General features: G+C 46.3%; 1 protein-coding gene across 3 annotated transcripts in view; it reads left to right on the plus strand.

The window, feature by feature from the left end:
• The window catches only part of USP40 (ubiquitin specific peptidase 40), a 125,053-nt gene that overhangs the window by 88,248 nt on the left and 22,161 nt on the right, over nucleotides 1–14,644 (plus strand). For all 3 annotated transcript variants that reach the window (XM_063933252.1, XM_063933253.1, XM_063933254.1), the window contains exons 20-25: nucleotides 3,095–3,183; nucleotides 7,598–7,684; nucleotides 11,058–11,094; nucleotides 11,985–12,052; nucleotides 13,063–13,137; nucleotides 13,589–13,694. In XM_063933252.1, the coding sequence (XP_063789322.1) occupies nucleotides 3,095–3,183; nucleotides 7,598–7,684; nucleotides 11,058–11,094; nucleotides 11,985–12,052; nucleotides 13,063–13,137; nucleotides 13,589–13,694 (462 nt within the window). The remainder of the gene's footprint in view (nucleotides 1–3,094; nucleotides 3,184–7,597; nucleotides 7,685–11,057; nucleotides 11,095–11,984; nucleotides 12,053–13,062; nucleotides 13,138–13,588; nucleotides 13,695–14,644) is intronic.

The following is a 14,644-nucleotide window of genomic DNA, read 5'->3' on the forward strand; positions in this document are numbered from 1 at the left end:
AGTTTTATTTGCTCACAGTAATAGTAATGGCTAAAAATATAAAAACAAAAAAATGCTTTCTCTGGTGCTGAATGTCCATCTGGTATAAAAAGTAAAATTCCCTTATTTTTGAGTTTAAAACAATTAATGAAATTTGAGATACTGTACAATCCTCCAAAAAATCTGGTAGTAGACCTTCTGGAGAATAGATTATAGACAATTAGTAGAGAAATTTGGTCTTCAAAGTACAGTGACTGCTGAGGAAGCGGATAGATCCCGCACATGAGCACATGCAGGTGGGGTTTTCAGTTGCCCAGAAACCCCCTTTCCCCACAGCCTAGCCAGCGGCCACTACATGCAGTATACAGGGCATAATGGAGCCGCTGCACATGCCCCAGTGGCAGCAGATTTTCCCACCAAGTCTGCTGTGTGTGTCTGTAGAGCTAAGAGCTCAATCATTGCACCAGGGAGAGAATGTGGTAAGTGGCTTACCGTGATCATTGGGCCAGCATATGTCTGACGTACTATGGGCCTAATTCAGACCTGTTCGCAGCAGCAAAGTTGTTCTCTAATGGGCAAAACCATGTGCACTGCAGGGGGGGCAGATATAACATGTGCAGAGAGACTTAGATTTGGGTGGGGTGTGTTCAAACTGAAATCTAAATTGCAGTGTAAAAATAAAGCAGCCAGTATTTATCCTGCACATAAACAATATAACCCACCTAAATCTAACTCTCTCTGCACATGTTCTATCTGGCCCCCCTGCAGTGCACATAGTTTTGCCCATTAGAGCACAAATTTGCTGCTGCGATCAGGTCTGAATTAGGCCCTATATTACATACACTGCATTTTGTTTGGGGCAGACTATTGCTTGTTACCTGCTAATTATGCATCCTTCAAGGGCTGGCGACAATGCTTGCTTTGTCCTGCATCTATAGCCAGGGTTGTTGAGACGGCCGCGGGGCCCGAGTACTGAAGGGAGCACGGCCAAATCCAGAAGGGCGTGGCCAGGCCCCATGCAGAAAATACTATGCTGGTGCCACACTCTGCACAGGGGGACACTTGTATCGTTAAGCTGCCGGCCTGAGCCCACCAGAGGCCAAGGTCCAGGTAATTAGTATTTAATGCAAAACTGTTTGTATAACCAAACAATTAAGGAGCGCTTTATTAAATACTTACATTTATTCCACACAGTTTTATTAATACACATTCAATTATTACTAAAACAATCAGAATAAAAAGCAGTGAATACATATGATGCAATAGAGGGCTAATATATATTGTTATTATTAGCCAATGTTGCAGTCCGTTGTTATAATGGTTATTATTATGTCCAAAATAGGCACGCTTGTATATTATGCATAAGCTGGCCCAATTTGGTTGATGTTAAATGGTAGGTACATTATGCTCACCTCTTGTTTTGTGATAGATTTGTCCTTTGTTGATCTGTGGTATTGTCGCTGATTCCCGTCGGTAGCAAGGGTGAAAAGGTGCTCCGGGTAGTGGTAAGATGTTCCCGTTCTTACTGTGCCGATGGAAAAAAGGTACAGACCACGTCCGTAGCGCCGCGTCTGCTGACAGGGCTTTTGAAGCACAGCAACGATCCTTAGCGCCGCGTCTGCTGACAGGGCTTTTGAAGCACAGCAACGATCCATAGCGCCGCGTCTGCTGACAGGGCTTTTGAAGCACAGCAACGATCCTTAGCGCCGCGTCTGCTGACAGGGCTTTTGAAGCACAGCAACGATCCTTAGCGCCGCGTCTGCTGACAGGGCTTTTGAAGCACAGCAACGATCCTTAGCGCCGTGTCTGCTGACAGGGCTTTTGAAGCACAGCAACGATCCTTAGCGCCGCGTCTGCAGACGGGGCTTTTGAAGCACAGCAACGATCCTTAGCGCCGCGTCTGCTGACAGGGCTTTTGAAGCACAGCAACGATCCTTAGCGCCGCGTCTGCTGACAAGGCTTTTGAAGCACAGCAACGATCCTTAGCGCCGCGTCTGCTGACAGGGCTTTTGAAGCACAGCAACGATCCTTAGCGCCGCGTCTGCTGACAGGGCTTTTGAAGCACAGCAACGATCCTTAGCGCCGCGTCTGCTGACAGGGCTTTTGAAGCACAGCAACGATCCTTAGCGCCGCGTCTGCTGACGGGGCTTTGGAAGCACAGCAACAATCAATGTAGGCAAGGATTGGAGGACGCTGAATAGCAGGGGGAGAGCTGATACCCGTTATGCCACAGAATATTGCCAGCAACGGACCTGCAGCTAGACAGCCTCAACGCCTTTCTCCGCTATATCTGTCAGCGGTTTCTTCAGGAGGAATAGTTTTGCATAAAGTGTCATGGGCTTGCAGTATTAAGCAAGTGGGGATTTATCCCCAAATAGTCTGGTTTCAGATAAGGAACCCACAGAATTCTGCTTACTGTTGCTGAGGGGAGTTGTGTTCTAGAGTAAAGTAATTGCTTTTTATTATGAAGGCAGGGTAACACAATGTTAGTTGGGGACCAGTAATGATATACTGACAGTCGGGCAGTATGCCGGCAGTGGGGCGAGCGCTAACAGTCCCCTTGCAGGCACGGTGGCTCGCTGTGCTTGCTGCAGGTTCTATTCCCTCTCTTATGTGTGTTGTAAACAACCACAAGTGGGAATAGCCCCTGTTAGCCGGGATTCTGGCAGTCTGCATTGTCAGCGGTCAGGATTCTGGTGTCGGTATCCTGACCGCCGGCACATTTACTGCATCCCGTTAGTTGGCCACATCTGGCTGAAGGCTACCCAGCTAAGATCACGGTCATGTAACAGTGTAGAGGGGATGCAGTCATCATGTCTACAATCACAATATGGACCATCATAGTGATGATACCACTATGTCAACATTTCCTATGTCAACGTCTGCAGGATGTAGGCACGTTTACAATGGTGACATCTGAGATGTCGATATGTGCTCATTTTAAAAATACTGTATAATCCACCCTGCATTATAATAAGAACATGTGAAGCTAATTTTGCCTAGCAGCAGTCTTGTTCCCTCATTATGTTTGGTCACTCTGATTGGTCAGTGGCACAGGTACCTGGGATAGTGGCTGGCACGGTGATGCTCAGTGACCTGGTCTCTTGTTTTACAGTTCTGGAGCATCTCACAGTGCAGGAGGCAGAGCTTAAAGCTGGGAGCATCTTGGGCCTGTGTAGGGGGAAAGCGCCTCGCACCTCAGAGGTAAGTATTAACCATCTAACTGACCATTATGTTTTTTCAAAAAGTTACATTAAAGAGAAATGACTGAATGTCCGTGCAGTTTAGTCAAGTACCGCAACACACTCAATATTTGCCCACTTCAAACTAACTAATGAATAATGATAATTATTCATATTGGGTCACTCCAGTTCTGAGAAATCGAGCAATATCACCCTTTAAGGGAAAATGCCACTATTATGATGGTCAGTAATATGGCCGCAACTGGGGGGGAAGGGGGGGGGGGGCGCTGGCTAAGGGGACATGCCCCCTGGGTGCAGGATTTGAGGGGGCGCACCGTACAAGCTATAGAAGCGGCTGTTGGTGCTGTGTTTTTCAGCAGGCTATGATCCCGGCTGCCTGCCCAGCACCGACTGATAACAAGCTGCTGGCTACACACCACTGAGGGGACACGCTGCCCCAGGCTTTTGCTTGTTAACAGGTGCAGTTACAGAAAGCAAAGGCTCACTTTGCTAGTTATCCACTTGACAGTAAAAACTAAGATTCTGGACAACCTCCAACTCTCACCGAGTATCACCACAGCAGCTTTGTGGTGAGTTTAAAGACAGATTTTATTATCAGTATCAACCTCTGCTTTGCCTCCCAGATTGGGGGATTTGGTGTAGCTTATAGGGTGATGTAGTGTACCATATAGGGCAGGGTTGGGGAACCTGCGGCCCTCCAGCTGTGGTTGAACTACACATCCCAGCATGCCCTGCAACAGTTTTAGCATGGCCAAATAGCATAACTGTAGCAAGGCATGCTGGTATATGTAGTTCAACAACAGTTGAAAGGCCAAAGGTTCCCCACCCCTGATATAGGGTATGTAGTGTAGTAATGTATTGCAGTATATAGGGGCATGTAGTGCACTGATCTGGTGTAGCATATAAGGAGGGGATGTAGTGTAGTGTAGTGATGTAGCATATAGGGTATGTAGTGTGGTGTATAGGGGCATGTAGTGCAGTGATGTAGTTCAGCATGTAGGGGATGTAGTGTAGTGATGTAGTGCAGTGATATAGTGTAATGTATGGGGACACACAGGGGGGGCATGTAATGGAACACGCTAGTGGTGGGGGCATGTGACGCTTAGGGCATTTGGGGCACATAGGGGAATATTGTCCAATATTTCCAAATTTTTGATGATCTGATCCTGGTGGATACTGGGGTCTTGTACTTTAGTACCATGGGGTATAGATCGGGTCCACTGGAGCCTGGCACTATGAAATTTTTAGTGTATGTGTGTGCTGGCTCCACCCCACTATGCCCTTCCTACCAGACTCAGTTTAGAATAATGTGCCCAAGGAGCCGGGTGCACTTCTCTGGAGCTCCAGAGATTTTCCTTTACTTTTGATTTAGTTTATTATTTTCAGGTAGCTCTGTGGGGCAAGAAAAAAAAAAGAGACATTGTTTCCCCCAGCACCCTGAATGAGAACAGTAACCAGATATAAATCCCACATAGTATTAGAATTCAGAGATCTTGGTTACACATATTTGCGCAAATGTGTGAATAAGCCCCAAAGCCGCATCAAGGCATCTCTGTATATTTGGGGTCCCTAGCGCTGTATCTAGGTGCAGGGTGTGGCACCCCAAAACACCAGCATAAGCCAGAAATCCCAGGGCAGCATACCAGTGAAAAAACTATAGTGTTAATAAATTAGTATTTAGGAAGCCGAAGCTATGAAGAAGGTGATACAAAAATGAAATGTAATTAAAATAGAGAAATAGTGTTAAAAAATGAATAAGTGAAAAGTGTTGATAGAATGTAAAGGTATGCCACACTAAAGCCATCCAGCTCAGCCAGTCCAGAGGCACCACACCCCACACCTCCATTACCCCAATCTGGGTCTAAGATTGACCAGCAAGGGGCCACATGATACCTTGGAGCAACCCCATAATGCTCCATGTGGCATGTCAGGGCCTGCACCTCCTCCTAATACAGGAACCTCTCTGCCTCTCACAACAGACATATGTAATGGTAGATGCTCAATCAGCTTAATAATATCATTCAGGTGCTCGAAAGGGAGGGGTATTTCTGAGCAAGAAAAAAAGAGAGACATTGTTTCCCCCAGCACCCTGAATGATAACAGTAACCAGATATAAATCCGGACTCCTTGATGCGTCTTTGGGGCTTATTCACACATTTGCGCAAATATGTGTAACCAAGATCTCTGAATTCTAATATTATGTGGAATTTATATCTGGTTACTGTTATCATTCAGGGTGCTGGGGGAAACAATGTCCCTCTTTTTTTCTAACTCCATGGGTCTACCAGATGCTTTACGTGTTTCCGCCTCTTCCATTGATCCCAAGAATTCTCAAAAGAATAAAAATGGAAAAAGTTTAAGCAATTCTCATTGCTCCGGACTGGCCAAGAAGGGCCTGGTACGCGGATTTACTGGAGATGCTCCTAGAGGACCCGTGGCCTCTGCCTCTTCGCGAGGATCTTCTACAACAGGGGCCATTCGTCTATCAAGACTTAACACGGCTACATTTGACGGCATGGAGGTTGAGTGTCAAATTCTAGCCTGGAAGGGAATCCCGGACAGGGTTATTCCAACCCTGATCAAAGCCACGAAAGGGATAAACAATACCATCGTATTTGGAAAAAAATACGTCTCGTGGTGTGAAAACAGGAGATTTCCTACTGTGGAGTTATAACTTGCCCATTTCCTCCTTTTTCTGCAGTCAGGTGTGGATGTGGGCCTACGTTTGGACTCCTTGAAAGTCCAGATTTCAGCCTTATCTATTTTCTTCCAGAAACAATTGGCTTCCCTCCCTGAGGTTCAGACGTTCTTGAAGGGTGTTCTGCACATCCAACCGCCCTTTGTGCCTCCCACGATACCTTGGGATCTCAACATGGTGTTGCAGTTTCTACAATCGGAATGGTTTGAGCTTTTACAGGGGGTTGACGTAAAGTTTCTTACGTGGAAGACCGTTACACTGTTGGCCTTAGGTTCCGCAAGGCATGTGTCTGAACTGGGGGCGTTGTCTCACAAAAGCCCCTATTTGATTTTTCATGAAGATAGAGCTGAAATCAGAACTCGTTAGCAATTTCTTCCTAAGGTGATGTCTGCGTTTCATATCAACCAACCTATTGTGGTTTCAGTGCTTAAGGACACCTCTGCTACCTCAAAGTCCTTGGATGTGGTGAGGGCTTTGAAGATCTATGTGAAGCGGACAGCTTGTCACAGAAAGTCGGACTCGCTGTATGTTCTCTATGATCCCAAGAAAATTGGGTGTCCTGCTTCAAAGTAGTCTATTGCTTGCTGGATCAGGCTTACTATCCAGCAGGCTTATTCATTGCCAGGATTGCCGGTTCCTAAAATACAGGCCCACTCTACTAGGTCGGTGGGTTGTTCCTGGGCGGCTGCCCGGGGTGTCTCGGCTTTACAGCTCTACCGAGCAGCTACTTGGTCGGGGTTGAACACGTTTGCTAAGTTCTACAAGTTCAATACTTTGGCCTCTGAGGACCTTCAATTTGGTCACTCCGTTCTGCCGGAACCTCAGCACTCTCCCACCCAGTTTGGGAGCTTTGGTACATCCCCATGGTACTAATGTGGACCCAGTATCCTCTAGGAACTAAGAGAAAATAGGATTTTAATTACTTACTGGTAAATCCTTTTCTCGTAGTCCGTAGAGGATACTGGGTGCCCGCCCAGTGCTTCGTGTTTCCTGCACTGTCACTTCGTTGAGTATTGTTGGCTCAGCCGTTGCTGTTCCTGTTCCAGTTTGGTTAGCATGGCTTTCCTCTTGTTTGTGTGTGCTGGTTCGAATCTCACCACTGTTCTGTTATATCCTTCCTCAGGATATGTCCGTCTCCTCGGGCACACTTTCTAGACTGAGTCTGGTAGGAGGGGCATAGAGGGAGGAGCCAGTGCACACTATTGATTTCTTAAAGTGCCCAAGGATCCTAGTGGACCCGTCTATACCCCATGGTACTAATATGGACCCCAGTATCCTCTACGGACTACGAGAAAAGGATTTACTGGTAGGTAATTAAAATCCTATTTTATTCCAATAAAGACGTCCCAAGACAAAACCTCTCTCTTACCACTTTAGCATTACTTGCTTGTGATTTGGCTGAGTAGCTATATACAGACGGTTGGCGAGGTCAGCGAGTGACCTATACGAACCAATACACCCATCCATGTCTTCTAGCTTGTGTGATCACACTAATGGTGGGTCCCAAGCTGGATCTAGAATTAATAGGCTGCTCATAGTAGGAAATGAGGATAAACTCATCATTGATCTGTGTGGGCAGAATGTGAACTTGTGGATACTGGGAAATGAAGGTGATGCTGTTTTGCCTGGTCTCCGTATAGGCTGACAGTATTGCATTGAAATACATCTAGAACTGTAGTCCCAGATAGATGGAGGTTTGTTTCCTATATATCCACAGGTCTTCCTGTCTTTTATTGTCGGCACTGACCTCCAGGAAGGACAGGAGCAAGAGATTATACTGGAAGAAACACTAACCGTGAAAGAGGTAAATACTATTATCCACCTTGTTTCAGAGTCTCTTCACCCCGTAATGTATTCATTCATTCATAATGGATTGTGTTGTGGCAGTATGTGTTCTGGATGGAGCACAGATGTGTCCTCCTATATCATTGCTGCAGTCGTGCAAAACAGTCCCTCCCGGCGCGCCAGGTCATTTTTATATGCAACATTTGTATATCTGTATGCGACGGAGTCTCTGAATCTGTATATGTAGTGCTACAATGTAGCAGCCACAGCTTTTTTCGAATACAAGTTTCGTTGTGCTTTGTATACAGACTCAGGGCCTTCAGACCTGATCGCTCGCTAGGGTTTTTTTGCACTGCTGCGAGCAGATAGTCGCCGCCCATAGGGGAGTGTATTTTTGCTTTGCAAGTGTGCAATTGCATGTGCAGCCGAGCGGTACAAAAAAGTTTTGTGCCGTTTCTTAGTTGCCCAGAACTTACTCAGCTGCTGCGATCACTTCAGCCTGTCAGGGCCCGAATTTACTTCAGACACCCGCCCTGCAAACGCTTGGACATGCCTGCGGTTTTCGAAACACTCCCAGAAAACGGTCAGATGACACCCACAAGCGCTTTGTACCCGTACAACGCGCCTGCACATTGCGGTGCATGCGCAGTTCAGACCTGATCGCAGTGCATCAAAAAAACCTAGCGTGACCCCCTCAGTCACATACAGATATACAAGTGCCGCATATTGAGGCTAGATGTATTAGTCCAATCTGCTCCGCCCCTTTAATGCTGCATCTATCACAGAATGACAGCGATTATTTTTGCTTTTTTAAATACATCCTGGTGTGGAAGAGAGGAAGGAAATCTCATTACAAATCATTGTTCCAAAATTTTGTCATTTTGTGTTTAGATGGTGTTTATAGTGGAACTGTGGAACGTCTGCACCAGATGTAGCTGGACTACTCCTCTGCCTTAACTATTTGTTTTCCTATGGCCCATGGTGTTAACTAGTCTCTTTCTCTGTTTGCATTCTCTCTTTCATCCTGTTGGGGGACACTGGACCATGGGGATAGAATGCCTGCATTAGGATTTGGTACTTTAAATAAACAAATTCTGTTTAGGCTTCACCTTTGAGACAGGGAACTGTGTTGTTGAGCTGTATTGGAGCTTGTGGGTATTTTTGCAGCTGCGGCGGTCACCTAGATTCAGACAGGTCCACACGGCTGTTTGAGAACTTGGCTAAGAAGGCGATGTCCCCAGTACCTGCTATTGCCATCTTTAGTTTGTGAGGGCTGTGCTCTGGCTGGCAGACTCCTTCATTACCAGTGCAGGTCAGCTGCTGAACTGCTGGATTAGGTCGGTACAGCAGCACCAGACAGCGTCCGGAGTGTGGACAAGGTTTATGCCTCCCTGTTCTGGGTCCTGTGTTATAGCTCACTCCCTGCCACTGTTGGCCTAAACCTTGCTGGACTTTACTCCATAGTCTGAATCCTACTAAACCAGACACAGTTCTGGCAGCTGCTGCGAAGTAGTTTTAGTGTGTTGGGATGGCAGATTGGGCTACTGAATATTTTTGCATTTACAGGGGGGTATTCAATGCTTTTTGCATCCTTTCCGACGGAAAGGATCTGACAATGCAGTATTCAATGAGCGGCCAAATCCGACATTGTCCGCTGATTGACATTGTCGGAAACGGGGACAAAACCTGTCTGATTTGGCCCCGGAATCTTACAAAACACATGGCTCCGCGGCTAATCCGCCAACCGGCGTGTTTTCCGACAAGTCTGAATTGCCGACTTGTCAGAAAAAAGCCGGCGCATTGAGTAGGTCGGAATAGTTTCCGACCTAAAAAAGTCGGAAACTGACGTCTTTCCGACAAGACGGCAGTTTCCGACAACAATTGAATACACCCCACAGAAGGGTTCTTTGTCTGCTCTCACAGGGTTCTGCCATTTTCCTTTTCTTTCTGAATACATTAAAGGGCACGGGGGGGGGTATATTTACTAAGGTGCAGGTTTATAGAGGGGGAGATGTTGCCCATAGCAACCAGATTCCAGCTATTATCTTCTTGAAGGTGCTAGATAAATAAGTATCTGGTTGCTATGGGCAACAACATCCATTTCTATAAACCTGCACCTTAGTAAATATACCCCTGGGTGCCCAGCTGTTTACATTCTAGTTCTACTGTTCAAAGTATAACAAAGTTAAATGTTTTATTCTTTGGAGGCTAAGTTGTTCTTCCCTGTCGGTTACGATTTTCCCTGGTTTTTGTCCTGTGGGGCTTGGTTAGAAAAGGTTGGCTACGTTGACATTCATCAAGTAGACTTTGATGAAATGTAGACATGTTAAAATTATGACATTTCGTCCTGGCGAACCAGCGATGACTTCATATCCTCCAACATGACCCATTCCATTAGGTAGAAAATGCTCTGTTCCTGGATTACTGTGGCAGTTGCAGAGGTGGGGCTGCAGCACAGTCCAAAATTTAAATAGGGGGGCCACACCAACTGCCGATAACTTCCAGCAGGCAATGTTTGGGGCAGCAGTAGGTGTGACTCCCCTATCTGAATTTTGGACTATGCTGCAGCCCCACCTCTGGAGCTGCCACTGGAAAGGAAAAGCAGGAACAGAGCATTTTGTACCGAATGGAATGGGTCGTGTTGGAGGGTATGTGACTTACCTTCTCCTGGTGGCTGCAGTGGCATCTTTTTGTTCCAGGCGGTCATGTGACTGTCTCTTCCGGGTCAGACCTGCGGTCCTGGGATCCTCCAGCGTTCCGGTAAATATTATTACCCTAATCCCTCCTCCTAACACCCTCCCTCTAGTGCCTAACCCTCCCGCCCACAGCCTAACCCTAATGTTGACATTGTGTTGACATTGTTATTGTCAACTTTTTGAATACATCCCAGTAAGAAACATACCGGAGTCCCCTGCAGTGTGGGGACATAGACGGTGGAGGAGCATAAACGGACTTTATTTAAAGTGCCAAAATCCTTATGGAGCCTTTGATTCCCCATGGTTCATTGTCCCCCAATGGTTTCAGAGAAAAAGACTTTAATGTAAGAATGAAAATCCCATTATTACACTGTTTTTTTCCCCTTTGCATGGTTACTTCAGATCTCATTTTTCCTGTGATACTCTTCATTTTAACTTTTCTAGGCTTTCTTCTGTTTTATTTTCTTGTTTATTTCATTGTCCATAAGACGTTCCTCCTCCTTGTCTCTCATACACACACTAGTGTACCCTTTCTGTCAGCAGAAGCAGACATTTTGTGTCTGAGCAAATATTAACAGAGGATGTTGGGCTAAATGGCTGTATGCTGTCACTGGTTCCAAAATGGCTGCCTCCATCCTGTATAAGGGGAGGGGTACACTTTACTCTGCGTGTCTCATCTCTTTTCCTTTGTTTCAGTGCTTAGACAAAATGCTGCAGAGAGTCGGGTTACCAGGTGAGAAAGAGTTCATGCTTCACATGTTCTCGTTTGTCCCACTTATAATCTATATTTTGTGTGTGTGTGTGTGTGTGTGTGTGTGTGTGTGTGTGTGTGTGTGTATGAGATGTGACGTCTTTAGAACATGTGTGCACAGGTGCAAACCTTGCAGAGTGAGGGGATGATTTAGAGGTGGATTCATCTTTATGTTAATGCTGCGGCTGATGGGCATCCTATTGAGATGACAAAGACGCACCATCTCACATTAGGGAAAACCTGTGGTTGCTCAGAATGTTCATCGGAACATGGCCGCCAGTGCCGACACTGACATGTCTGCCACCGTTAGCCACCCCAGAAGTCAATGCCCAGGAATGCCTATGGAAATTACATTGATCACAATGCAGTTACAATATGTGACCCAGTCGATAGCCATTGGGACACGTGCAGAAGGAAAACAGCGTCTGATGTTTTACTAGTGTCCACCTCTATATCAGACCCTGAGGGATCTATTCATGAAGCAGTGAAAAGTGTGGAGAAGTGAGCCAGTGGAGAAGTTGCCCATGGCAACCAATCAGCATTGATGTAACATTTATAATTTGCATACTATACAATTGTACAGAGCAGCTGATTGGTTGCCTTGGACAACTTCTCCACTCGCTCACTTCTCCACACTTTTCACTTCTTCGTGAATAGACCCCTGATTCCTTTTTTCAACCTTCTCTGGTATGTAATGTACATTTATCCTGACATTGACCTGTGCCAAAATTCTTTCCTACGTGTTAATTTACAACATTTAAAGTTTGGAGACCTAGAATAGAGTGTCCTTATTAAACGTTTATTGTAACTCCCAATCACAGTACACCTCTTTATATGGGGCCTAGGCTGTTAGTAAGTGTCTTCTCTCTCAGGTGAGACTGGATGGCACCTAAGAAAAATGGACTGGTGTTATGAAGCTGGAGACGCTGTGAGCGACGAGGTATGTGATGTACAATAAGCTGCCGACACACAATCAGGATAACATACTGCCTGTCATTAGGTTGCACCCCAAAGCTTATTATATGTGGCGAGACTATCACACTGGAATATCACTGACAATTTGCTGATGGAGAAAATAAAGGGATGCGTTCAACATCCTGGTGGTCGAGATGCTAGCGGTCATGTGACCGACGCCGGTATACCGACACCACTCAGGAGACCGGTGCCTGAACACAGACAGTTGACATCCCGAAGGTGAGTATTGGGGTACGGGTTAGGGCCCGGGGGGGAAGAGGAGGGTTAGTGTTAGGCACTAGGGAGGTGGTTAGTCATAGTCCAGGAGGGTTAAGGGAAGGGGATGGGGGTGGGGTAGAATACGTACCCTGTCCGGTGTGACCGTCGGCATTCCGACCGCCGCGATAACATACCCAACCCGACTGTCTCTGCAACTGTAGGAGTTGCAGAGGCAGTGGTGATCTACTGAAGGGTAAATGCTGGTAAAAAGGGAATCCTTGTACATTATACACAATTGCCAAAAAGGATTGTCATCCTTGATTATGTAATGAGCCCTTAAGGACGTCATCCGCTTTGTTGAATGTAAAAGCATATCATCTCCAATCACTGAATACAGTAAGCTGTAAATTGCAATGCAAGACCCGTGCCTTCAGACCATTATTTTGATACTTTAAAACTGCAGGAGGCATTTGGCTATAAACAAGCTCGGGGAATAACTAATACCCGTTATTATATTACGCTGCATTTTGCTCTTTATCTTCTTTCCCTATTGGTACTTGTGCAGCATTTCTGAGGGTTTGTTTTGTTTTTTTCAAACTAGTTTTTTTGCCTTATAATCCTACTTTTTAGGATTATAGAGTCCACGCATTTTGTTTCAGCAAGCATGTAATACTTTATCCCCTGATATCTACATTAGAGGGATACAAAGTGCCAATAAAGATGGAGATAATTGGCCATTCTTGTGATCTTCTTGTATGGACTTTGTTATACTTTCAGGACTCCTCACTTAAGGACCTAAAAGTCAGATCTGGAGATACTTTTGTTATAACAGAGGGAAAACTGCCTCCCAAGGTGAGTGTTCTGTTGACGGGAGTAGCGCCATCTTAACAGCATTGTAGGCCCTGGGCAGAGCAAAGCACTAAGGGCCCTAACCACTCATTTACAGGAACCAATTAAAAAAATCATAACATGCCCCTCCTGTGGTCTTACGCCGCCTCTCGGCATGCTTCCATACAGTGAACCGCTGTCAGCACTCTGATTGGTGGATAGCTCCAGTCATCCTCCAATCAGCATGCTGGCAGCCATTCACCGTCTGGCTGAAGGCTGGGAGGCAGGTAGAGAATAGTGTTCTCTGATTGTGTGACCACCACCTGCCTCTGCTCAAAGGACCCTGGAATTGTGTGGCCCTGGGCAGCAGGACGGGAACTTACACCACTTACAGCCCACAACACTTTGTTATCCAGTCATTTTATGTCCTAAGAACGTTTGTGTCGGTTTGTGATCTCTTGTCACTTTCTCGCAGGGTTTCCTGAAGTTGCCTATATGGTTGTACAGTCCTACAATACAGCAAAATTCTCTGAACCATGTCATCTCCCCACTGGCTACACTGCCTATGACCCAGCCAGGAGGTAAAAGACAACTAGATTGTATTCATTGTCTCAAAGTATCTACAAAGCTACGTATATATATTTTGTGTCTTTGAATTAATTGCATATTGGTTGATGCCCGGTTGGGCCTGATTCTGAAGTGGACAGGGCGGCACCTGCTGCGTCTATTGGTGGTCTATATGCAGATGCCTCTACAATGTGTTTCCATTGTGTACATCCATATATCTGACTGTGCAAGAACTGAGACATCCACTGTCAGAGCCCCGTCTCATCGGCCGCTCCGTGGAATCTTGCAGCAATCCTGTGACAGGTGCAGTCTCTACATCTGTGTTTGGGGTGTGGTTCGTTTTATCGACAGTATCTAGGTCGACAATGTTTAGGTCGACCACTATATGTCAACATGGATGGAAGGTCGACAGGGTTTCTAGGTCGACATGTGCTAGGTCGACAGGTCTAAAGGTCGACATGAGGATTTTTTTCTTTTTGGTGTCGTTTTCTTCGTAGAGCGACCGGGATCCCAAATTAGTGCACCGCGTCCCCTCGCATGGCTCGCTTCGCTCGCCATGCTTCGGGCATGGTGCCTTCGCTCCGCTACCGCTTCGCTCGGCACACTTTACCGTTCCAATTGTAGTCCACGTGGATCGTTAAGTATGAAAAAATCCCCCCAAATTTTTTTTTGAAAAACTCATGTCGACCTTTAGACCTGTCGACCTAGCACATGTCGAACTAGAAACCCTGTCGACCTTCCATCCATGTCGACCTATAGTGGTCGACCTAGACACTGTCGATCTTCAGACCGGATCCCCTGTGTTTGGCCTCCGCTCCGGTGTACACAGCCACTTTCATCGACAAGCCCGCGGCATATCGGGGGAATGTGCTAAGCCACCCCCATGTCGCTTTTCCTAGACATGTCTGATACCGTGCGATCACAACTGCCCCTTTGTGTGGTACGTTGTGTGACGCCTGCGCTG

The sequence above is a fragment of the Pseudophryne corroboree genome, chromosome 7, assembly GCF_028390025.1.
Source record: "Pseudophryne corroboree isolate aPseCor3 chromosome 7, aPseCor3.hap2, whole genome shotgun sequence".
NCBI lineage: Eukaryota > Metazoa > Chordata > Amphibia > Anura > Myobatrachidae > Pseudophryne > Pseudophryne corroboree.